At 40.4% G+C, this 25,959-nt stretch overlaps 3 protein-coding genes across 4 annotated transcripts in view; 1 reads left to right on the top strand and 2 right to left on the bottom strand.

The window, feature by feature from the left end:
- Positions 1–41: 41 nt before the first annotated feature.
- stmp1 (short transmembrane mitochondrial protein 1) lies at positions 42–6,049 on the top strand. Its single transcript, XM_061914558.1, has 3 exons — positions 42–203; positions 823–876; positions 5,661–6,049. The coding sequence occupies exons 1-3, from the start codon at positions 189–191 to the stop codon at positions 5,730–5,732; spliced, it is 141 nt and encodes a 46-aa protein (XP_061770542.1). The 5' UTR covers positions 42–188; the 3' UTR covers positions 5,733–6,049.
- Positions 5,690–7,099, bottom strand: LOC133561223 (small lysine-rich protein 1). Of its 2 annotated transcripts, XM_061914557.1 has the most exons (3): positions 6,596–7,099; positions 6,444–6,483; positions 5,690–6,362 (listed from the first exon to the last, which is right to left on the bottom strand). In XM_061914557.1, the coding sequence occupies exons 2-3, from the start codon at positions 6,444–6,446 to the stop codon at positions 6,117–6,119; spliced, it is 249 nt and encodes an 82-aa protein (XP_061770541.1). In that variant the 5' UTR covers positions 6,447–6,483; positions 6,596–7,099; the 3' UTR covers positions 5,690–6,116. The 2 variants fall into 2 exon arrangements, with proteins under 2 accessions (XP_061770541.1, XP_061770540.1); XM_061914556.1 differs by having other exon boundaries at positions 6,444–7,099.
- A 270-nt stretch (positions 7,100–7,369) lies between these two features.
- The window catches only part of dhx57 (DEAH (Asp-Glu-Ala-Asp/His) box polypeptide 57), a 30,697-nt gene continuing 12,107 nt past the window's right edge, over positions 7,370–25,959 (bottom strand). The window contains exons 3-23 of the mRNA XM_061914546.1: positions 24,353–24,613; positions 24,093–24,284; positions 23,199–24,025; positions 21,386–21,525; positions 21,192–21,313; positions 19,539–19,734; positions 19,344–19,468; positions 19,134–19,267; positions 19,017–19,071; positions 18,741–18,949; positions 18,550–18,666; positions 18,376–18,472; positions 16,711–16,884; positions 16,442–16,642; positions 13,244–13,520; positions 13,080–13,175; positions 12,790–13,011; positions 8,347–8,421; positions 8,129–8,263; positions 7,857–8,057; positions 7,370–7,795 (exon numbers count right to left, since the gene is read on the bottom strand). Of these exons, the coding sequence (XP_061770530.1) occupies positions 7,652–7,795; positions 7,857–8,057; positions 8,129–8,263; positions 8,347–8,421; positions 12,790–13,011; positions 13,080–13,175; positions 13,244–13,520; positions 16,442–16,642; positions 16,711–16,884; positions 18,376–18,472; positions 18,550–18,666; positions 18,741–18,949; positions 19,017–19,071; positions 19,134–19,267; positions 19,344–19,468; positions 19,539–19,734; positions 21,192–21,313; positions 21,386–21,525; positions 23,199–24,025; positions 24,093–24,284; positions 24,353–24,450 (3,837 nt within the window). The 5' untranslated portion in view covers positions 24,451–24,613 and the 3' untranslated portion in view covers positions 7,370–7,651. The remainder of the gene's footprint in view (positions 7,796–7,856; positions 8,058–8,128; positions 8,264–8,346; positions 8,422–12,789; positions 13,012–13,079; positions 13,176–13,243; positions 13,521–16,441; positions 16,643–16,710; positions 16,885–18,375; positions 18,473–18,549; positions 18,667–18,740; positions 18,950–19,016; positions 19,072–19,133; positions 19,268–19,343; positions 19,469–19,538; positions 19,735–21,191; positions 21,314–21,385; positions 21,526–23,198; positions 24,026–24,092; positions 24,285–24,352; positions 24,614–25,959) is intronic.

Genomic DNA, 25,959 nt, shown 5'->3' with positions numbered 1-25,959 from the left:
TCTCGGAAAACAACGCGATGGAACATTTCTTCCGTTTTAACTCTCGCGCATGCGTACAGACTTTGTTGATGACAGCCTATCTTTGACAGACGTCGCTAGTTTGTATGATCAGCCTCAAAGCTTCAATTTACTCTTTTTTTGTACGTCCGAGAATAAGACTGACATCGCCTAACATTTAATATTGCGCTATGCTACAGTTCCTGGTGAGTTAAACTTGAATCGACGGTTTAATTTAAAGGTAACCCTTGACGCTAGCATGTTTACTTAATCGAAAGCTAATCAGTGATACCGTATTTCCTTGAATTGCCGCCCGGGCGCTAATTAATTTAAAACCTCTTCTCACTCCTTCGCTTACCAGAGGCATGCAATAAAAGTAAGCATGCGCTAATTATTTTAAAACCTCTTCTCACTCCGGCACTTACCAAAGGTATGCAGTAAAAATTTGAGTGTGATGTAAGCTTGGACCTTAAATCCTACTGAATAGCTCTATGCAATTTCAAATTACCGGTATTGAAATCAGCCTCCTCCATTTTGAAAATGATGACACGAGTGACACTTAAGTGACATTTAAGTGTCACTCGTGACGTCACAAGTTTGACCAGGCGGTAATACTAAGCATGCGCAAATAATTTTGGGAAGCGAGTTTGACCCGGCAGTAATTCAAGGCAGGCGCATACTATATGCCCTTCGGCAATTCAAGGAAATACGGTACTTGGTTAGCGAGCACTCTAGTACAGTTTCTGGCTTTCAAAATATTACATTTTAAAAAATGGATATGAGACCAGCTGCCTTAAAATTGTCTGATAAATGTTTGCCTTTCAGGCAGGATTCACCTTGGGCAACATTGTGGGAATGTACCTCGCTCAAAACTATGATGTAAGTTATCCACATACACTGACATATGTACCCCGAGGGTCTCCAACCACCGGCCTGTGGGCTTAAAGACCTACTGACATGAGATTTTCTTATTTAAACGGGGATAGCAGGTCCATTCTATGTGTCATACTTGATCATTTTGCAATATTGCCATATTTTTGCTGAAAGGATTTAGTAAAGAACATCGACGATAAATTTCGCAACTTTTGGTCGCTAATAAAAAAGCCTTGCCTGTACAGTAGCAGACGATGTGCGCATGACGTCACGGGTTGTGGAGCTCCTCACATTGTTTATACTCATAGCCACCAGCAGCGAGAGCGATTCGGACCGAAAAAGCGACAATTTCCCCATTAATTTGAGCGAGGATGAAATATTCGTGGATGAGGAAAGTTAGAGTGAAGCACTAGAAAGAAAAAGTGGGAGAGATTCAGATGTTATTACACACATTTACTTGGATAAATCTGGAAAATCTCTTATCTGCTTATTGTGTTACTAGTGTTTTAGTGAGATTATAAAGTCATACCTTAAGGTCGGAGGGGTGTAGTGACCGCCAGTGTCTCTGATTGAAGCCATGGAGGAGCCAAGAAAGTCGCAGCTGCCTCTTTGACAGCTGCAGGAGGACACAAGCTCCGCTCATTTCTCCGGTAAGAGCCGACTTATTACCACAATTTTCTCACCGAAACCTGCCAGTTGACATGTGGCAGAGAAACATGTTCGCTTGACCGTTCTGTAAAGCTTCACAAAAAACAAACACCCACTGTGTTTTGGTTGCTAAAGGTAGCTGCAATCCACCAACAGCATTCTTCTTTATGGTCTCCATTATTAATTGAACAAATTGCAAAATATTCAGCAACACAAATGTCCAAAATACTTTGTAATTATGCGATTAAAACCGACGACTTTTAGCCGTGAGTGGTGCTGGGATAAATTGTTCGCTCCAACCAATAACGTCACAAGCACGCGTCAAAATAAGCGTCATCATTCCGTGACATTTTCAACAGGACACATCGCGAGGAATTTAAAACTGCAATTTAGTAAACTAAACTGGCCTTATTGGCATGTGTTGCAATGTTAATATTTCATCATTGATATATAAACTATCAGACTGTGTGGTCGCTAGTAGTGGCTTTCAGTAGGCCTTTAAGTTGTATAGGTTACGAAGGTCCTGCAGTCCTGGGTTCAAATCCAGGCTCGGAATCTTTCTGTGTGGAGTTTGCATGTTCTCCCCGTGAATGCGTGGGTTCCCTCCGGGTACTCCGGCTTCCTCCCACTTCCAAAAACATGCACCTGGGGATAGGTTGATTGGCAACACTAAAATGGTCCCTAGTGTGTGAATGTGAGTGTGAATGTTGTCTGTCTATCTGTGTTGGCCCTGCGATGAGGTGGCGACTTGTCCAGGGTGTACCCCGCCTTCCGCCCGATTGTAGCTGAGATTGGCACCAGCGACCCCAAAAAGGGAATAAGCGGTAGGAAATGGATGGATGGAGATTCGACAAATTGGGTGCTATAAATATAACCGTCTAATAAAATAGACATCTATTTTGGATTTTCTTCTTCCGGGTTTGGTCGGGTGTACCAGCCAAAGCAGAGAAGCTTAGACTTCCCTCTCCCTCGCAGTCCAGCTAATTCATCCAGCTCCTCCCAGGGGATCCCGAGGCGTTCCCAGGGCAGTTGGGAGACCTAATCTCTCCGGCGTGTCCTACTACCTGTCGGACTTGCCCTGAACACCTTCACAGGATACCAAAGCCACCTTATCTGGCTCTTCTGGATAAGGAGGAGCAGCGACTTTACTTCAACCCCTTCCGAATGACCAAGTTTCTTATTTCCAAGGGAGAGCCCTGCCAGCCTATGCAACCCCTTCCGAATGACCAAGTTTCACGCCCTATTTCCAAGGGAGATCCCTGCCATTCTATGGAGGAAGCTCATGTTAACAGCTTGTATCCGTGAGCTTGTATTTGCGGTCACAACCCAAAGCTTATCCCCATAGGTGAAGATAGGAACAATCACTGGTGGTGATTTGGCTCCGATGGAGGCCCAAACAGATTGTGATTGTCTGCTGGAAAACAGCTGGCAGCGTCTCCTGCCGCAGGGAGTTTCAAGTTCAACCTTCCGAGGAGCTTTGAACATGTTCCGAGGGAGGCGAGACTAATGAGTCTGAGTAGGCTATGTTCCTTCCATCCCTCCATTGTCGAGGCAGGTGACCGAAGCTGTGGCCGCAAGGTCGTTGGTGCCTGTCGTGACTCTAATTCCAGAACCCGCTGGTGGGATGGCCTAAGGTTGAAAAACGAGTTCTATCGGGTCTTTTTGGTTTATGGGACAAGGCAGCTGACCAGTATCTACAGGCTAAGCGGAGTGCGGCTTTGGCGGTCCCTAAAGCAAAAACTCGGGACAAGTCTGGAGAAGCAATGAAGAACAACTTCTGGATGGCTTCTAAGAGATTCTAGATAGATAGTACTTTGATTCCTTCAAGAGAGTTCCCTCAGGAAAATTAATTAATTGATGGACCACCATCCACCTTCTAAGGAAGGGGAAGCAGCCACTGTCAACACCGTGTATGGTGGGGATTGTCTGCTGCTGGTTTTGACTTGTGATGTTATGAATCGGTGGAAGGAATACTTTGAAGACCTCCTCAATCCCACCTACACGTGTTCCTTTAAGGAAGCAGTACCTGGGGATTCTGAGGTTGCCTAGGTAGTTAAGAAGCTCCAGGGGTGGACGAACCCAGATTTCCTAAAGCTCCGTGGGGCTGTCTTGGTTAACAAGTCAATGCAGCATTGCGTGGACTTTGGGTTGGGACGGTACCTCTGGATTAGCAGACTAGGGTGGTTGTTCCTCTCCTTAAAATGGATGTGTTCACCCTCACTCCTCAGCCTTCCTTGTAAGGTCAATTCAGGTGTACTAGAGAGAAGGTTACGTCAGATAGTCAAACCTCGAATTCAAGAGTCAGCTCTATAGTCTCTGCAAGGTGCGTGGAAGTTTGTGGACTTGGAAAAGACATTCAACCGTGTCCCAAGGGAAGTCCTGGGGTCCAGAAATATGGATAATCGGCCCATCTGATAGTTAGGGGTCCGCTTCCTGTATAATCGTGTCAAAGCCTGGTCTGCATAACCACTGAGGTTGGTGATTCTGTTCATAACTTTGATGTACAGAATTACCTGGCGCACTCAGGGCGTTGAGGGGATCCGCTTTGGGGGCTAAATGATCAGGTCTCTGCTGGCTTCATTTGGCTGTGATTTTTAAAATTTAATAATAATATTCATTTAAACTTCACCTTGGGATCAAAACTGGCAAGCGTGTACAAACTACAATATTACATTTTCGGGCACCAGTTATTAAAATATGGTTTTGTTACTTCCCGGCATGCAAATCAGCCAAATCCCTTGTGTTGGTAGAAGTTCTTTATGCAATTTTGGGTTATGGTTTAAAGAGACTATTCAGAACTGCCCAACTAAAGCAAGACGTCGCTGGAAAATGGTTTAAAACAGGGGTGCCCACACTTTTTCTGCAGGCGAGCTACTTTTCAATTGACCAACTCGAGGGGATCTACCTCATTTATATATATCATTTATATTTATTTATTTATGAAAGAGACATTTTTGTAAACAAGTTAAATGTGTTTAATGATAATACAAGCATGTGTAACACATATAGATGTCTTTCTTTCACGAAGACAAGAATATAAGTTGGTGTATTACCTGATTCTGATGACTTGCATTGATTGGAATCAGACAGTAATGATGATAACGCCCACATTTTCAAATGGAGGAGAAAAAAAGTTGTCCTTTCTGTACAATACCACATGAAAGTGGTTGGTTTTTGGCATCTAATTCATCCAGCTTCCATACACTTTACAAGAAAAACATTGGCGGCAAATTCCGTAGCTTGCTTGATTGACATTCACGGCACCCGAGGGTCTTGTGAGATGACGCTGGCTGCTGCCAGTTCATTATTATGAAAAAATGACAGAGAGGAAGGCGAGAAACACTTTTTATTTCAACAGACTTTCGCGCCGTCCCTTCCGTCAAAACTCTAAAGGCCGACTGCACATTTCCTATCTTCACAATAAAAGCCCTGCTTCATGCTGCCTGCGCTAACAAAATAAGAGTCTCGGAAAGCTGGCGTGCACATCACTTGTGCACGCCAGCTTTCTGAGGGATCGCTTGTGCACGCCAGTTTTCCGAGACTCTGTATTTAGTTAGCGCAGGCAGCATGAAGCAGGGCTTTTATTGTGAAAATAGGAAATGTGCAGTCGGCCTTTAGAGTTTTGACGGAAGGTACGGCGCGAGAGTCTGTTGAAATAAAAAGTGTTTCTCACCTTCCTCTCGGTCATATTTTCATAATAATGAACTGGCAGCAGCCAGCGTCATCTCACAAGACCCTCCGGTACCGTGAATGTCATTTAAGTGACGTCTTGGTGAAGATTGATGATCACTCATTTTTAGGTCTATTTTTTTTAAAAGCCTGGCTGGAGATCGACTGACACACCCCCCGCGGTCGACTGGTAGCTCGCGATCGACGTAATGGGAACCCTTGGTTTAAATGATGCTGTGCCTGTCACTAGCAAATACAATGCTTCTCAGTCTTATACTTCAGTACATCACAACAGCAATATATTGAATGCACCAATATTATTCATCCTTATTTTTTTCCTCACTGCTAGTGTTAGTTTTGACAAAAAATAGTTGGTCCGTGGGCTCAAAAAGGTTGGTGTTTGTAACACAAGAATAGGGTAAACTAAAAAATGTTTTGTGTGTGTCTGCGTCGCACTTTGTGTTGTCATTCAGGTTCCTAACATATCCAAAAGAATTGAGACTTTCAAGAAAGATGTGGAGGCCAAGAAGAAGCCACCAGAGTGAGCACCTTGGATGATGTTTCCGGCAAAATAATGCACTCTGCAGATGATGTATTTATTTACAGGGTTGTGGAACAAGTGTACATTTTGTATGGGGATTATTGACAGTGCCTGAAACATATTTACATGTTTCATTGTTACCTATATTTCTATTATGCTTACTGGGTTGAAAGTTACATTGGAAATCCAATGTGTTAGCATTTGGCCAAGCTTTTTTGACAATTACCTGGTGTAATTGCAATACAATTAGAACCTACTCACTATATACACTTATGTAATATTGTATGATGCAATAGAAACATGAATAAATGCTACACAACACTTGTGTATTTTTTCATTGACGTGGTTGAATCAGAATAAATTCCTCTTCACTTTGCAGTTGAAAAACTTACTTTCGTTTTTTCCGTTTTTTACCCTTTTTTCTCTTGTCCTTCAACCACCCATAGCCTCTGAACTCCAAGCAGGCAGCTGCATTGTGAGCAATGTAGTACACGTTCTGCATGGCTGCTGGACCGAGGATTTCCACGTCTTTTTTGGCGGCTTTGTCACGAGAGGACCTTTTTTTGCCTGTCTTTGGACTCCCAGTCTTGGCGGGTTTGATGCTCTGAGTTCTTGATTTTGTGGATTTGGTGGCCTTTGAAGAAAGTACACATTGTCATTTGTTTGTAGTTGTATAAATATTAGTTCTGTTTTACAAAAAACAACAAAACCTTACCATAGTCTGAGTTGAGGCTGACTTCCTTAAATCAGTCCATCTGTTAAATGAGATATTCTGTAGTATGTCTTAATTCTTTAAAAATGTAGCTGTTTCCAAATATTTACAAATACACATTTAAAGAACTTGTCCCAACAATATAAAAAGCTTACCAAGTTTGCGCAGGCTGAAACGGCAACAGGAAAAGATTCAACCTTGCTCCTGGTTTGTTTATGCCCCGTTGTCATAGGAACAGAACAGGCTTGAATGCCAAAGGTCTGGCTCTTGCACAAGCCAATAAAAGACGACGATGCAAAACGGCACTCTTTTAATTGAAGGTCTTTAGCAGCCCTTTGAAAGAGCCCTTGGAGTCCCGTTGTGGAAGTTGACATATTGTGATTCAATACATTCAGTTTGTTAAATATGTAAAAACCATGCAGACGCAATTGGATCGCATTCAGTTCAAGTACAAAGTATCCTCGGAAAATGTCTCCATTTGGTGCAAATTGGGTCAAAACTGTCAGTGACATGTCATTGTGAAAGATAGATATATATATATACATATATATATAACAAAATATATATATATACATATATATATATACACACATCTATATATATACACATATATATATATACATATATATATATACATATATATATATACACACATCTATATATATACACATATATATATATACACATATACATATACATATATATATATATATATACATATACATATATATATATATATATATATACATATACATATATATATATACATATATATATATATATATACATATATATATATATATATATATATATACATATATATATATATATATATATATATATATATATATATATATATATATATATATATATATACATATACATATATATATATATATATATATATATATATATATATATATATATATATATATATATATATATATACACACTTATACATATATATATATAAAAAAGCCACACTGGCTTCTTTCCCAACTAACAATGTAGCTTTTTAACAAGCATTTGTGCATGATCACAGTAGTGTACAGTATCAGACAGCTGTGTCCACCAACAGGACCTCACTTCAAGTACTATTTGAACATGCATGTTTATAATAATAAGCTCACTTCATTTTAGGACAACTATACACACATGAAAGTGTAAAGCAAAAAATATTGTCAACATGAAGGTGGAAAACCACTTTTGAGTTACTGTGTGGACACAAGGTTGACGATCATGCGGATGATGCGGGAGCCGCGGGGGCAGGTGCACAAGTCCATGCTCGGGTTCTTAATCTTGTCCTCCAGCAGGCGGTCCAGTTCCCAGCGAAGCTCCTTTACAAGTTCAGCCACCTGTGCAACGCACACGGACATCATCAAATATGGGTGAGTCCAAGCAAATAAACCTCCTGACCTGGTGAGTATCGGCAGCAAATCGAATCCATCCATCGTCGAGGGAGATGACAAACCGGCCCTTATGCAGCTCCACGTTGACTTGCCCGCCTCCGAAGAGCACCAGGGCGTAGACAGACACCATGCTGCAGTCCCTGATGAAGACCCGACTGGTTTTCACTTTCTCCAGGTAAACCAGATAGGGGCTGGCATATCCCCGCACCTGCAGCACATAGAGCAGATGCAAGCTTGGTCACACAACTACAATAATGTGTATTTCTTCACTGGACCAACCATGTAGTTGACTGACGAGGGGTGAACATTGACACAGCCATCGCTCTTAGTCAGGAAGCGTAGCTCATTGGCCTTGGGGGGCATCTTCACCGCTCCTTTGATGCTCATCGTATAAGTGCCTTGAGGAGATTGCACCTGGTACAAATCAAACAGGATAGAATGAGACAAACGTGCCGATCAAGGATGGATCGTAAAATTAGGAAGAAACCAGCATGCACCTGCACCACATTTGGATAGAGGGCAGCACAGAGAAGAGCAGACATCAGATGGATGTTTTCTGCGTTCAGATTTGCCTGGAATAGAGCAGAAGTGTTAAAGGATGGGTATCGTTCACATTTAAACCAATACAGTACCGATTCCCGGTACCTGGGAATCGATACTGGTACTCAACTCTACCAATTTTCTATAGTTGTGTGTGGTAATAAATATTTTAATGTAACATTTAAAAATGTGCTGTCCAGTTTAGAGGTGGGAATTTTTGGGCACCTCACGATTTGATTACAATTCAGAAGCTAAAATCATTTACATTTTATTTAATAAGTGTTTATCACTTGCAACTTCAAAAAACAGTGCATTTGTAATAGGAAACAGTTGAATTAATTTTCACATTCACTAAATTAATGTAAATGTGTGCAAAGCTGGAATATAAGTGCCCTCAAATAAATGGTCGGGTCTCTCTGTAAAGAAGAAATGTTAGAACAGTCTGCATTACTTTACTTACAAAAAATAAATTGATTATCGACTATTGACACTTACTAATTGCCATGTCCAAATTGCGATGTATCTTAAAATGTATTATTTCCCCCACCTCTACTCCAGTTATATATTTTTTTCTCATTAATTTTGAGTCATTAGCAATGCAGTTGCACTTCCAAGACATTAAAAGGCAGTACTTTATGGTCTACCTTTGGCAGCGGTGTCAAACTCAGGGGCCACGTGGAGGAAAATATTTGACCAAATAGGCCAGACTGATAAAATCATGGCACCATCACTTAAAAATAAAGAGAACTTCCGATTTTTTGTTTTTGTTAAAAAATAGACCAAGCACATTCCGAAAATGTACAAATCATATATTTAGACATATTTTTGCACTGCAGTTAAGAGTGTGTATCTTCATTACTTTCTGAATAAATGATGTGAAAGTTCATCAGTCAAATAGTTGGAATTTAGTCTGGCAGAGTTTTAAAACGTTTTGATTGGAGTTAATTTTTTTACCTATCAAAAAATGAAATGAATAATATCAACATTTAAATTACAGGATGGTATCAATGCAATTTACTAATTTTCCTCAACTGATGTACTAACATATGGAGTATCATCTACAACAAAACTTTCATCATTAGAAGAGGATACATTTTATTTCAGTATATTTATGTGCGTCCAGAAAATGTGTCTCCACTCCCAAGTCATAAGTACAACACAGGATGTGTAGAGCAGGGGCGCTCACACTTTTTCTGCAGGCGAGCTACTTTTCAATTGACCAAGTCGAGGAGATCTACCTCATTCCTATTTATAATTTATATTTATTTATTTATGAAAGAGACATTTTTGTTAACAAGTTAATGGTGTTTAATGATAATACAAGCATGTTTAACACACATAGATTCCTTTCTTTCATGAAGACAAGAATATAAGTTGGTGTATTACCTGATTCTGATGACTTGCATTGATTGGAATTAGACAGTGGTGCTGATAACGTCCGCATTTTCAAATGGAGGAAAAAAAAAGTCCTCCTTTCTGTCCAATACCACATGAAAGTGGTTGGATTTGGCATCTCATTTGTCCAACTTGCATACTCCTTTTTAAACACTTTGTTATGAGAGTAGCATATGTGTGTGGCCCTTTAATGTCTGGCAGCAGGTGAGTGACGTCAGTGACTGTGCGGGTGGGCAAGCAAGTGAGAAAGCGGTCGCTGAGGGCGGGGGAGAAATACATTGGCATCAACCTCCGTAGCTTGCTAGCTTGTGCACGCTAGCTTTCTGGGACTCTTATTTTGTTAGCACAGGCAGGATGAAACAGGTCTTTTATGGTGAAGACAGGAACTGTGCAGTCGGTCTTTAGAGTTTTGACAGTAGGTACGGAGTCTCTAGAAATAAAATGTGTTTCTCTGCGTCCGCCCTGTTAGTGATTTTTTTCTTAAATATGAGCTCGCAGCAGCCAGCGTCATCTCACAAGATCCTCGGGTGCCGAGAATGTCAAACAACTGACGAAAGTGAAGTCTTGGTATGATTGATTGCTCATTTTTATGTACATTTTTTAATGCCTGGCTTGAGATCGACTGACACACCCTCCGAGATCGACCAGTCGATCGCGATCGACGTAATGGGCACCCCTGGTGTAGAGTATCAAAAGCATTGATTTGGTAGAATTGTCACAAGTTACATTACCAAAAACACCTTTGACAATAAAGGCATGAACATTTTTTTTTTTGATTGATTGAAACTTTTATTAGTAGATTGCACAGTATAGTACGTATTCCATACAATTGACCACTAAATGGTAACACCCGAATACGTTTTTCAACTTGTTTAAGTCGGGGTCGACGTTAATCAATTGGTAACATCCACATTTGTATACGATCACTACTAATAAGCAGTCGAAGTATGTAGACACAGAAGTGTTGCCTCTATTGTCCTATCTTAATACGGCACATAGCTCCGCCCCCTCTGAAGTCATGCACTCTTGGCAGGAGGAAACAAAAAATTGTTATTGCTACATCCAGTGGACACATTTAGAACAGCTCATTTTTATACTTAGCGAACTCATCTCGCATGATGAATAAAACCTGTTCGAGGGCTCCTTACATTTGACACTCCTGATCTTTGGCATGTTGTCTAACCAGAAAGTAGCTTTTTACATGAAGCGGAATGTGTTATGCTGCTCCCTACGAAGTACTTACGCTGTAAGTATTGGGCTCGTTACACAATATTTGATTGCAATATTCATCTACGTTGTGGTTTCACTACCAAATTTGGAGGTGCCATGTAAAATCACAAATGCTAATATTAGCCGGTCTATGAAAAATCCAATGTAAAATAGCAACAAGCTCACGCATTTTGGAAGACTGGAGCTTTACTTTACGTTTGAGCGTTTTTTCCAAAGCCTACTTGCTTTGTTGGTGTTGAAAATTGCAATATTATTTGGTGCGGACTCGGCCAAACTCCTCGCGCCGTGCTGCTAAAGGGATTGTTTCTGCAACCGGACGTGACGTCACGTGGAACAAAAGGTATTGAAATACTGCACCGTTTGATTTTATATAAATCAATACTCTCTAGTCCTGACGAACTTTGGTCGGCGTCTATAAAAGTACTGAATTTGGTACTTATACCTAATGATGTTTAATACTGTTCTATAAAAGAACCAATTAAAAGAGGCTGTTTGCAACATTTACACAGATGCCTAGAACAGTGGTTCTCAAATGGGGGTCCGCGTACCCCTGGGGGTACTTGAAGCTATGCCAAGGGCTACGTGAGATTTTTCACAAATATTCTAAAAAGAGCAACAATTCAAAAAGCATTTATAAATATATTTATTGGATAATACTTCAACTAAATATGAATGTAATTTCATAAACTGTGAAAAGAAATACAACAATGCAATATTCAGTGTTGACAGCTGGATTTTTTTTGTGGACATGTTCCATAAATATTGATGTTAAAGATTTCTTTTTTTGTGAAGAAATGTTTAGAATTAAGTTCATGAATCCAGATGGATCTTTATTACAATCCTTAAAGAGGGCACTTTAAGTTGATGATTACTTCTATGTGTAGAAATCTTTATTTAGAATTGAATCACTTGTTTTTAGTTATTTTTATATCTTTTTTTTTTAAATAGTTCAAGAAAAACCTCTACAAATTAGTAATATTTTGCACTGTTATACAATTTAATAAATCAGAAACTGATGACATAGTGCTGTATTTTACTCCTTTATCTCTTTTTTTCAACCAAAAATGCTTTGCTCTGATTAAGGGGTACTCGAGTTAAAAAAATGTTCACAGGGGTACATCACTGAAAAAAGGTTGAGGACATCAACTTTTGAAATGTATTTTACACAGTACATCCCGCCCTCTCACGGCTTCTCGTACGTAATGACGTGATTACGTGCGCAAGTAATACACGAATGTGCATTAGGTTTAGGTTCTAACAATAGCAATTTTGATAGCTAGCATTAGCTGTCATTGAATGTATATTCTATCATAACAAAACATGACTGTAAATTGTTCGCGGCCTCTTTTGGACTGCTTTTGTATGTGTGCACGTGCTCCTTGCACATACGTGTTGTCGAATATGACAGCTGTAAAACACCATTTGGGCTGGTAAAAATAATTGTATTACATAAACTTTGTAATTGTGAAAAATTCAGACAATTGTCAAACAAATCTGTTCTGATAAACCACTAATGGTAACATAAGCTAGCTGGTGGTGGTGTTGTTATATTTTTGCTGTGAAAAATGTTATTGTGAGGAACGTGCAAACAGCCCCTTTAAGTTTGTAAATCCGGGTTTATTTTGTGTGTGTGTTTTTATTCATTACAGAGCGTTATCATGTCCGTGAGGAAGAATGTTTATGACAAACTCACATATTACATGATTCTCACATTTCGTGCTCATAAACAGATGTGAGACCCTTCAGTGGCGCTATCGAGTGTATAAATGGGCTACCTCTGGGCCAGTAGCTTCGAGAATCCCATCAGAACCATGGGAGCACAGCCGCTCAATCGCTCTGGACCTCAGCCCCTCTTTGATGAAGCCGATGTCAGACAGCAGCTCGGCGAACTGCCTCTTGAGGGAAGCAATTTCCTGCAAGACGCGTGAAGACAGGAAGTTCTCCCGGCAGTAGCGTGAGCCGGCACTGTTGCCGGCCGCTTTAGCGCTGCACCAACCCTAAAAGATGATATGATTGATTATATGCCGGGTAAAATATAGTAAAGTATATCTCGTTTGACGTGTACTTTGTATGCTTGGAGCAGAGCCAGATGGTCACTCTTGGCCACAGCAAAGTCTAATTTCCTCTCATTAGCTTCCTCACGCTTGTCCCATGGCGACACCTTAATGACACACATAAAAGCATCACATACTCCATAGCATGCAAACATGGCTTCCAAAGCGGTCTCACAAAAGGGGATTTGAAGGCCAGACTGGCAGCGATGGTGAGCCCTGGGTCGAGGCAGCGGAAGATGGCGCCAAACAGCATGAGTTTTCCCACGCGCACGTCCACAGGCAGGCGGGCCAAATGGTAGCCCAGCGGGGTGAGCTTCTCCTCTGCGGTTAGGGCGCCCAGATCCTGCAGGCGCTGTTTGGCCGCATCCAAGCTTCCCGTGGCTGGCGGCTCGATGACGCGAGAGAAGACGGACTCCAACGTCTGCTCTGCAAACACATCCAGGATCTTGATTCTGTTCAGAGGAAAACCACATTAACAGGGTCTCCGCGGGTTTCAACAAGTCAAGTTTAAAGCCTTTTTTAAGACCACGATGAACAAAATGCAAGACCATTTTAAATCCACATGAACAAAAAAGAAAAAACACATGAAAGAAAATTGAAGGCTCAGACTGAAATTATATGAATATGAAGTACCGTATTTCCTTGAATTTCCGCCAGGGCGCTAATTAATTTAAAACCTCTTCTCCTGCGCTTACCACAGTGATGCGGTAAAAGTAAGCATGCGCTAATTATTTTAAATCCTCTTCTCACTCCGGCACTTACCAAAGGTATGCAGTAAAAATCTGAGTGTGATGTAAGCTTGGACCTTAAATCCTACTGAATAGCTCTTAATCTTCTTCCCTTTATGCGATTTCAAATTACCGGTATTGAAATCAGCCCCTTCCATTTTGAAAATGATGACAGGGGAAGTGTCACTCGTGACGTCACGAGTTTGACCAGGTTTGTAATACTAAGCATGCGCTAATTATTTTGGGAAGCGAGTTTGACCCAGCAGTAATTTAAGGCAGGCGCATACTATATGCCCTGCGGCAATTCAAGGAAATACGGTATATGAATTCATTCGTTGGAAAACAAAATGGTTAAACTAACTAAAAACACCAGAAGCTTCCCTACCGTAAACTAATTGGGAAAAATATTGGTAAACAATGGCTCTTTTTCCGATTTACCATATAATTGTTTTTGTACAGTCGATGCAGTATTCTTCATGTCAAGTGTTTTCATGTAACAACAAGGAAGTCGGCCATGATAAAGGAAAGTATTTTGTCTGTGAAAGAGACTGGTTTGCATCTCTGCTAAATCTTAACAGTTAACCTGCGCGTTGATTTCAGCTGTCAGAATTGAGCAAACAGAAAAACTTCCATAGTCTACATAAAGTTGAGAAAAACAGGGAGTGCAGAACAATTGTCTAAAACAGTGATCCTCAAACTGTGGTACTGGTACACTAGTGGTAGGCCAAAGAATCACTAAAGTGATTAGTGTTTTATTTTCTAATGTTCAAACTCAGTGACTTGTTAACTAAAACCTCTGCCTTGATTATAATGAATTCTTAGGCCTACTGCGCTACTGTATTTTAAAGTTGGCCATTATGGTGGTACTTGGAGAGCCAAGTGTTAAGTCTTTTCTGAGGTAGTGCTTAAGAAACTTAAAGTTTGAGAACTACTATTCTAAAAAAAAAGAAGGCGATTATGGATTGCAAGCCTCAAATGGAATTTGGATGTGAATAATGTCAATAATATTAAAATTTTCTGAGCTCATTTTGTACCTGGAATGTATTTCAAGTTGAATACAATCACACCAACTTTTAGTGAAAGTTTGGAAATGATAAAGCTAATATACAAGGACTAGTTATTATTTTAACTTGAGAAGACATTTGCATATCTTTGTTGCTTTCCTCACCAAACCACAAACTGAGTATAAACTAACAATCTTGATAGCTTTTAATGTCAGTTCTATCCATTGCTGTAAAAACTTGGGAAAAAGATATGAGAAGCTGACATAAAATTACTGTAATGATATAAATAATATAATAATGTCTTTTTTATTGTTATACAGCTGTGAGTGCACAACTATAAGTCATCACACCACCGAGAAATGAGCAAGTGGTTACTGCATATAATAATGTGATTTCACTAATAAACATCTCATACTGATCTCTTTCAGCAATTTGTGACATAAAGTTGTTTTGGGGGAGGTTTAGGATGATACTTGTTCAATTGTGACTTTTACATTATCATTCCATTCACTTTCATCGAAATGTTTACAAACGCTGCCCTCCTCGATGGCTCCACATCCAGGTCCTAACCCAAATTGGGTTATCGGTGAAAACACTTTATAGGTTTCCTTTCACCGACTTCAATCATGCATTAACAAGTTTGTTCTGGAGCCACAAAAGGTTGAACGTGCACTTACCTAATTTACACAAATACCTCAGGCTTTGCTTTTGTAAACTCCGCTGCTGACTAAACTCTGCAGTAACATACCACTGCAAAAAGTTAGTCTTCAAAAACAAGAAAAAAAAATACAAAAATGAGGGGTATTTCACTTGAACTAAGCAAAATTATCTGCCAATAGAACAAGAAAATTTGGCTTGTCAAGACTTTCCAAAACAAGTAAAATTAGCTAACCTCAATAAATCAAAAATACCTTAAAATAAGTATATTCTCACTAATAACAAGTGCACTTTTCTTGGTAGAAAAAAAATATGAGGCCTTATTGCTCAATATGTTGAAAAATATTCCTAAATGCTAGTGGCATTATCTTGACATAAAGAAAGAAATTATTACTTTAAAAAAGTACTTTTATACTTGTGCGTGTTGTTGACACAGCTTTGCAACAGTTGATATTCTAGTTTCAAGCATGTTTTACTCAATATAGGTCATGACATCTCAGCTACAACCTGTAATATCTTACTGAGATCATTAAGGACCAAAACCCTTAAAACAAGAAAAACACTAACATAAAATCCGCTTAGTGAGAATAATTATCTTATCAGACATAAAATAAGCAAATATCACCCTTATTTGAGATATTTAATCTTACTTAGATTTCAGTTTTTGCAGTGTACTGCTAAATGCACTGAGCTCTGCACGATCACAGTGCTTGATACATTCTGAATGGACAGCACAGGAAATTAATTAGTTCCGTTTCGTAGTTATTAGCGCTGTCATAAATTGAAACATTCAAAAGCGAGACAAGTTTATGCATTTTTTCAAAAGATTTTTCATTGTCAACTTTATATGAGATTTTGTTGATAGACATTTTAAGGCCCTAAATTGAAATGATTAGATTTTAGACTTTTTTGAACCAAACGTACAGAAAAGCATCGATTCCACAATATTCTTGGTGTGCAAAGAGAAAAACCATATGGATCTACCGGAGGCAGAGCTGCTCCAGAGGAATTCTATGGATCTCCGGCAGCTGTTGATGTTCCAGATGGTGATGGAAGGAGTGGCTGGTGAAGAGGTGGAAGCAGACTCCAGGCCCCACACGACCTGCCCGCCCCTTCCTCTGAAGCGCGTTGGCCCGGGAGACCCAGGACTCCTCTAAGCTCTCCATGCTTTTAGACGCATCGTACCTACAAAGGGCACCGGCACACTTCAACGTACATTTCCCGGCGGCAGGTGTGCATGTGACAAAGCCTACCTTTTCTCTTTCATCTTGCCAGAGTCGATGACAAAAACCACGTCGTCAATGGTTACCGACGTCTCTGCGATGTTCGTGGAGAGAATGATCTTTGTGACGCCTTCGGGCGGGCGGCTGAAAACAGCATGCTGCTCCTCGTTGGACAGAGTGGAGTGAAGTGGGTACACCACACAGCTGGTGTTTGACACACAAGTTAACTTGTTATATTTAACTTTTTTTTCCACTTTGTGCATAAGAAAGTGTAAAGAACAATGTGGCTATTCTCCAACATTGTTTATTTATTAACTATATTACACATAGCAAACTATAACCTGCTTCCCAAGAATATACAACAATTCTTCTCAACAAAAGAAGAGAAATATAATCTTAGACAAAAATGTAATTTAAAACATTTGTATGCACGTAAAACACTTAAGACCTTCAGTATATCAGTATGTGGAATTAAATTATGGAATGGATTAAGCAAAGCAATCAAACAATGTACTAATATGATCCACTTCAAGAAACTCTTCAAACTGGAAGTGTTTACAAAGTACAAAAAAGAAGAACTATGATAAACATTCTGATTTTACTCACCCATTCATTCTCAAAATACTCTTACTTATCTCATCGTATGGAATAAAACTTGCTTCACCAATTATTTATTTATTTTTATCGTGATTACTTATTACTTAAGGAGTATACATTGTGAATACATTGAGAACAGGAAGTGAACAAAAGTTTTAGCAAGTGTTATGTAAAGAAAAGGGGTAGGATTAAATAAGCTCTGCTTCTTCCTACTCCTTTTCGAACATGTTGAAAAGAGAAACTGGAAATTGTGATGTATCATGTTGTATGCTTGCATGTTCCAAATAAACTCAAACTCAACTCAACACAATAAAAGCAGCACAGAACCAATGTTGCAAAACCACAAAAGAGCAAAGTAGATGAGTTGCTACATTTTATAAAAACGCAAACAAAGAGATATATGAATATGCAGATAAGAGAGAGAGAGATTATAGATATATATTGTGCTAATAACAACACAAAGCTTTGTGTTATTGACGCAGGGGTAGATCTTGCTTTGACTTTTGGCTAAGACCAGGGATCCTGGGCCCCAAAATGTTGGTGATCCCCATTTTAGAAAATACATTAGGCCAGTGGTTCTTAAACCTTTTTCACCAAGTCTGCAAACCGTGCCCCACGGAATACACACGCGCAGCATGATGGAGATAAAGAGAATACTTATGCCTAATTCAAATCAGCAGTTTGTTGCTCTACAAGTAATATATAGCGTTAGCAAACTACAATTTTAGAAATAGGAATTTACAATAAAAATAAGAATGGTCTCACCTGTGCACATTATCTGGCTCATATTGTCTTTATAAGATAATGTACACCTCATACGCACTGTAAATAAGTATTTTTATGGCAGCTTTTTTTGGAGGTAAATGTCTGGAGAAGATTTGGACCATGTGGAACATTTGTAATCACATCGCATCGCTGATCAGCACACAATTTTTGGGGGGCAGTCAAAAACTTTTATTACAAAAACTTAGAAATGGTGAACAATATCGACAGTTGTAAAGCACATGTGTTCTGGTTTGAATAATATAACTGTGAGCGAGTTGCAAAGTGCCCCTTGAAATGAAAAAGCACAATTTAAAATTAAAAGTGGATCCATACCTGCGTGTGTGCCTATTGTTGAACTTCCTGTTTGATTGGAGCTGCTCATAGAGCGACTTGATTTCAGCGAGGCCTGGAAGAAACACCAACACTGCACCTGTAGCAAACACAGAAAGCATCGCAGATTTAGTCCGAGTCCACAATAAACGTGCACAGTCGTGCTCTGACTCTTGCCTTTAGGGGAGTCGCCTTTGCTGTCTAATATCCACTCCAGCAGACTCTCAATCAGATCCATGTTGATCTTGTCCAGGTCCATTGCAGCAATAGTCTTCAGTACAGACTTCTTACAATCTGCATAAACAACAAAATACATACATTTGGCACACTTGTAGTTATTCTACAATCGTTTTTTTTTGTTTTTTTACCATTGTATCTGATAACGAGTTGCTGTAGACTGAGTTGCTGGTCTGGGACAGAGTCTTTGACAAATTCATTATTAGAGAAAGACATAAAGTTCCACACATCGTCCCCCAAGGTGTCCACTACGTTCTTTGGCTCTCCTTTCCGTCCTTGTCCACTCGCAAAGTTCTGCTTCCCTGAGCGCAAGTAAGGACTCCCATCCTCAATCGTGTATCTTAAGACATTGATTGGAGAAATTTGCAACACTTCTATTCAGATGACTTGCAATAGGAGGGACTTACCGAGTTAAAGAAATCGCATCTTCAAGAAAATGCTGGGTGACAGGGTAGGTGTGACCTGGTCAAAGGTAAAAATGGTCAGTGAGAGATGAGAAGAACATTCTGTAAAACATGTATTACCTGGAATGTGTATTGTTGGGCAGTTGTAGAAATATTCAGAGAAGAGGCTGGCATTCAATGTGGCACTCATGAGAATAACCTTCAAGTCTGGTCTATTAAGGATCAGATCTTTGAGCACCAACAGGAGGAAGTCACTAAAAAATTAAAGTGCATGAAGCAGTCAGTCATGCAAACACAAATATAAGGAAAACTTTTGCTTGGTTTGCTGACCTCTCCTCTGTGCGCTCGTGCACCTCGTCTACAATGACGTGTGTGACGCCTTGAAGGTCCATGTCGCCCTCCAGCCTTCGCAGCAAGACGCCTGTGGTGCAGTAAAGCAGCCTGGTGGCCGACGACTGACAGTAGAGTGAAATAAGCGCGCAATTGGCAATTTAATTATGAAAACACAGTATATTTTGTGCATACCCTGACACTCTCCAGGCGGATCTGGTAGCCCACGGCGTTACCCAGACTCTCCGCCCGCTCCTGCGACACCCGCTGGGCCACTGAGATGGCGCAAATGCGGCGCGGCTGAGTACAGATGATGTTGGCCACCTTGTCCGCCGGACCACTCAGAGAGGCATCCAGGATGAACTGGGGGATCTGTGTCGTCTTGCCGCACCTGAAGAGAAATGAGAAGAAACACGGGTGAGACTCATAACACCAAATTGAGCCTAGTATAAAACCAGGATTTTCCCTACATATACCACCAAGACAAACTAATAACCGCCACACCTTAAAAATGAGGGGTTTTTTTTACATTAAAACAATTTCAAGTAATATATTTTATGAATATATACACTGTATATTTTCTATTATTTAAGCAATATTGGCCATAACTAGTTTGAAAAACAACTCAAATATCATTAAAATGTTCATCTATGCTTTATTTTATAAAATGTGCATCTAAAATCGTCTGTCAGCATGAGCGCTACAGCTGGTCGCTTACCCGATCAGTCCTGGAACGGAGTTGGCACCCGGCAAAAATAAGGACAGAAAAAAAGTTCAGTAGAACGTGATTTCAGGTTAATTAATGCATTTCTGCTGTGGAAACTGCCCTAATGTTGACATTACTATCGACAGGAACTGCTAACTTTGTCTATACATACGCCCGGCTAAATTTCTTTAGCTTATTAATAAAATGGTCCATTATAAGTTAGCATTAAGCTAGCAGCAATAGAACCATTCTTCCTCCTGTATGACTGGAATTGCTTTTTTCTGTTTATTCCAAATGTTATTATTAATTTAACATGATTCCTACATTTATTTACACTTCATCGTTATATAGATGTAATTTCCTTTGTGTGCTTAGTCTTACAGTGACTTATCAATATCAATACACAACCTCAAGTTCTTTTTTCCCTATCTCTAATTTAAAATAGCGGTTAGATAATCCAACATTCAGGGAAGGCAGAGTACATTGCCGCCTGTGTTACATTTTACAATAAGCAGCAACAATTGAAAAATAAAGCAAAACATTATAAGAATAAATATATGTTAATACTAGGGCTGCGGATCCTTGGGTGTCCCACGAATTCGATTCAATATCGATTCTTGGGGTCGCAATTCGATAATATATCGATTTTTTAGATTCAACAAAACAATGTTTTTCCGATTCAAAACGATTCCGTATTCATTCAATACATAGGATTTCAGCAGGATCTACCCCAGTCTGCTGACATCCTAGCAGAGGAGTAGATTAAAAAAAAAAAAGCTTTTATAAAATTGTAAAGGACAATGTTTTATCAACTGATTGCAATAATGTAAATTTGTTTTAACTAATAAATGAACCAACAATATGACTTATTTTATCTTTGTGAAAACATTGGACACTTATTTAGCTTTTAAAAAATGTAAGCGTCATTGCAATTATATTGATCATGACGTCACATATACTACATATATATTGGCCACACCCCCACCGCCACAACCCTGAAGACGATATGTGTTTACCGGGGAAAAACATATTCCAAAAATGTGAGTTATTTTCAGGATCAAGAGATTTATACAAAACTAAATGTAAAGTTATATTCAAAGTAGTCTAATATTCGGCTGATTACACTATGTTGAATAACCCACCCTGTCATGCCGCTGACGACCAACACTTGACACTCGTCCAACAGATCGAGGATGTTGTCTTTTTCGTTCCACGCTGGCAGCTTCATCCTCTCCTCCAGCATGGACTTGAAGCGCTTGGATGACTGTTGAGTAAATAAATACACATACAGCACATTTATAAACAACTGACACAAAATTGTGTCCTCTTTCTGTACCTGGTTCCTCTGGAAGTCTTTGCACAATTTGCCGTTTTCTTGAAGAAGTTTGGGATTAATGGCCACCCTCTTCCTCGGGTAGCTCTCCGCCTTGATGGGATAAGAGTCTTTTTTTTCCTGCTCCTCCACCTCTCCAGTCCCTTTTTAAACACAAAATAATAATGGAATTTTGACGCAAGTGCAGCTCCCTAACGACCCTTTTGCAGGCTGCCGAGTGTATGCCAAAGCTACAAAATAGTGCTATAACCCCTAATAATTACCTATAAATAAATAAGGCATGTACTTGTATAAGGACATGGTGAAGCATACAGGGACTTCAGACAGGGACTTCATGCTAGGGTTGTCAAGATCCGATAGAGCTATTGGTCCAACATGAGCAAAAGTATTGGATGATATCAGCATGCATTCAAAATCTCCAATATATTACCCTTAGATACAGGCAGTCCTGCAGCTTAATATCCTCCAATATACACAAGCTTGATCTTTTCTTGTATTTTCAACAAGTCATTTACAAAAGGTAAACATGGTAGGCTATTAGGAGCAAACAGGTACACAATAGCTTATCACACAATTTCCACACAAGCTAGACATATAATATTGCAGTCTAAAACACCACATTTGTCAATACAAATAATTATTGAATAATTATAGTTGAATATTACTTACAGACACAAAGTCTCCAAGATAGAAGCGTAGAAAGTGTCCAGTAACAAACGTGTTCGCATCATTCGATTTACAGTGCCGTGAACTTAACTTGATTTATTATTATGGTCACTAGGTGTCTCCCAAAAAATTACCACTCCACATAAGTTTATTCCAGACGGTTAATGATAAATAGGTTAGTGTTAGAGGTGGGAATCTTTGGGCACCCTTACGATTCAGGAGCTGCGATTGATTTAAAAATCGATTATCCATGCATTTCAAATTCATGTATAAATACAGTTTTACATTTCTTTTTGTATCACTAAAACAAGCGTTTATTAATTTCAACTTTGGAAAAAAGTGCATGTGTAATAAGAAACACGTAAATTAATTCCCATGTTTATTAAATTAATGGAAATGTGTGCAAAACTGGGGCGGCATGGCGTAGTGGGGAGAGCGGCCGTGCCAGAAACCTGAGGGTTGCAGGTTCGCTTCCCACCTATTCACATTCAGAATCACTGCCGTTGTGTCCTTGGGCAGGACACTTCACCCTTGCCCCCGGTGCCGCTCACACTGGTGAATGAATGATTGGTGGTGGTCGGAGGGGCCGTAGGCGCAAACTGGCAGCCACGGTTCCGTCAGTCTACCCCAGGGCAGCTGTGGCTACAGATGTAGCTTACCACCACCAGGTGTGAATGAATGATGGGTTCCCACTTCTCTGTGAGCGCTTTGAGTATCTAACAATAGAAAAGCGCGATATAAATCTAATCCATTATCATTATTATTATAAGAGCCTTATAAAGTAGGACCTGGTCGGATCTCTCGATGAGGTGGCTCACTGCGGTCAGCCAAATTTTAGAACTGTCAACATTACTTTATTTACAATACATAAATTGGTTATCAATTATTGATGTTTACTATGAATAGTCTCAATAGTGTTTTTCAAACCTACCTTTTTTCTCAGAATATTTGAAGTTGTTTAAGCAATTTCTAACGTTTCACACTACAAAATAATACAAGTATGTATGTTTCATGCTAATATTGTATTACATCCATATTAGTATCTGCAAATACTCTTCCAATATTGGCAATTTGGCATTGTATCGGAAATAAAAAAGCCCCAAAAAATGCATGTACAAGTTCAAATTAAAGTTAAAGTCAAAGGACTCACGGTCTATTGTTGGAGTGGTCCTTCTCATGGGACAGATGTTTTCCTCCAAAGCCTCGCTCCCCACATTCCTCACCGGCAGGGAAGGAGGAGGAGCCACCACAACAGGTGGCGGCGTGCTGTATTTGTGATGAGGGGCGTCCAGCAGCCTTTGCATCGTGTCCTCGTCCTCGCACAAGCTGACGAGAGTGTACACAACAGGTTCGCATCTCTGGGCTGCAGCCGACGCCTCCGTGAACAACATCTCGGTGACAGCGAGCCTCCCCGCGGCGCTGATGGACTCGTCATTGGTGCTGAAGGCGACGACCGGCGCTTGAGCCGGGTAACGGTTTCCTTTCGGGAAGCGAACTTCCAGTTCGTACTCCGTGGGAGAGAAGCTGCTGATTCCAGCTTGAGCTGGTCCCTTCAAGTCTGGTGCGGCTTGGACTGGAGCCTGGTGCTTGAACTTGCATTTATTGCCAAACCTGCAGCCTTGGCTTTTAAGGTAGAACTTGCAGATGTTTTCAGAAGACCTTCCACCAGGCTGATTGCTGCTGTTCTTTATGCCAATGTCTTCCGTGAGGAATAATGGATCGAGGGTTACTACCCACACCGAGTTGGTGATGCGCTCATTGAAACGGTCACCAAAAATGGCCGTCAGCGCCAGAGCTTCCTCCTGCCTTTGGTTGAGACACTCCTCCATCGACATCCCTTTCAGGTCCTGAGTGGAAACAGCTTCCTGCGTGCAGCGCTCGGAGTAAACTTGATGGAGGAGATTCTCCAATGTTGCTCCGAATTCTCCTCCTCCGGACTTCAGTGCTTGCTGGCAGCGCTCCCGGTTGAAACCATACCTGGAAAGCAGGCAGCGATTAAGTGGTCAAATTCACCAAACTCCCAGGTACAAAGGTGCGGCATCACCTGCAGAGTTTTCCGATAGCAAATAAGGAGATGACAGGTTCAGCGGGAGGACGCTCCTGGTCAGACTCGTACTCTGGGCTCTCTGCTTTCTCTACAGGCTCATCCCTGGTGGTCCAAAACTCGCCTTCCTCACGGTGGTCCAGCTCATCTTCCTCTTCCTCTTCTTCATTTGAATCATCAGAGCCACTTTCACTAAATCACACAATGTATGTGAGGGTGAGTTGTGAGGATTTAAAGTGAAAAAGAAAACGTGTTCTTACTCATAATGTTCATCAAAGTTGCGTGTCCGCAGATCCCACAGCAGCTCCTTGAGGAGTTCCTGGTTCTTGTCAGTCATTAAAATCTTCTGCATGGGCATGTTGCTGGTCTCTGCTCTGCTGCTGTCAACGGACTTTGCAAATGTTCTGTTCTGGGCTAGCGATTTGGGGAGAACTGCTCTTCTGTCTCGATCTCTATCTCCCCGTTCACGATTCCCATTCCTGCCACTTGCATTGCCACCGACGTTTCGCCCTCTGGCTGGTCTGCAGCAAAACCCAGGTTAATACATTTGTGACAATTCCTGGCAAACATCCTGTGATCCCCAAACTTGGAAGATGTTCATTCAGTTTACATTTTAAATGTCAATATATACCTTGATGTTGCAGAAAAAAGACCATATATTTTTTTAACCGATTTCCGAACTCTAAATGGGTGAATTTTGGCGAATTAAACGCCTTTCTATTTAACTCTCTTGGAGCGATGACGTCAGTACGTGACGTTGCCTAGGTAAGAAAGACGCCATTTTCATTTTCTCCAACACATTACAAACATCGGGTCTCAGCTCTGTTGGTTTCCGTTTTTCCGAATATTTTTTGGAACCTTGGAGACATCATGCCTCGTCGGTGTGTTGTCGGAGGGTGTAACAACACTAACAGGGAGGGATTCAAGTTGCACCACTGGCCCGAAGATGCGAAAGTGGCAAGAAATCTGCCGCCAGACCCCTATTGAATGTGCCGGAGTGTCTGCACATTTTACCGGCGATGACAGACATGGCACAAAGATGTATGGATAACCTGCAGATTCATTTGCAACGATAAAGTCAACGAAATCACAAAGGTGAGTTTTGTTAATGTTGTTGACTTATGTGCTAATCAGACATATTTGGTCGCGGCATGACTGCCAGCTAATCGATGCTAACATTGCTATTTAGGCTATAGCTGTATGTACATTTGAAACTATATTAAGTTTCCTTCCACCCACATTTAATGTGAAAAAAACACTTACCAATCGACGGATTTAAGTTGCTCCAGTGTCACAAGATGCGAAAGTCCTGATCGTTTGGTCCGCACATTTTACCGGCGATGCTAACGCAGCTATTCGGCCATCCTATTCGGCGTCAATAGCTATTCGTTCAATAGCTTCAGTTTCTTCTTCAATACTTTCATACTCCAACCATCTGTTTCAATACATGCGTAATCTGTTGAATCGCTTAAATCGGTGAAATCTGAGTCTGAATCCGAGCTAATGTCTCTATATCTTGCTGTGCTATTCGCCATTGTTTGTTTACATTGGCAGCACTGTATGACGTCACAGGGAAATGGATAGTGGTTTCGAAGATAGCGAAAATAAGGCACTTTAAAGCTTTTTTTAGGGATATCGAACTGTTACCGGGAGGGCATTCCAGAGTACTGGAGCCCGAAATGAAAAAACGCTCTATACCCCGCAGACTTTTTTTGTGCTTTGGGAATCACTAATAAGCCGGAGTCCTTTGAACGCAGATTTCTTGCCGGGACATATGGTACAATACAATCGGCAAGATAGGCTGGAGCTAGGCCGTGTAGTATTTTATACGTAAGTAGTAAAACCTTAAAGTCACATCTTAAGTGCA

The sequence above is a fragment of the Nerophis ophidion genome, linkage group LG10 (genome assembly GCF_033978795.1).
Source record: "Nerophis ophidion isolate RoL-2023_Sa linkage group LG10, RoL_Noph_v1.0, whole genome shotgun sequence".
In the NCBI taxonomy this organism is placed as follows: Eukaryota; Metazoa; Chordata; class Actinopteri; order Syngnathiformes; family Syngnathidae; genus Nerophis; species Nerophis ophidion.
The sequence above is the reverse complement of the archived record's forward strand: the minus strand, read 5'-3'. Positions and strand labels throughout refer to the sequence as shown.

Coding starts and splice junctions, on each gene's coding strand:
- stmp1 (XM_061914558.1), top strand. Junction 877..5,660: donor ACCTCGCTCAAAACTATGAT/GTAAGTTATCCA, acceptor GTTGTCATTCAG/GTTCCTAACATATCCAAAAG.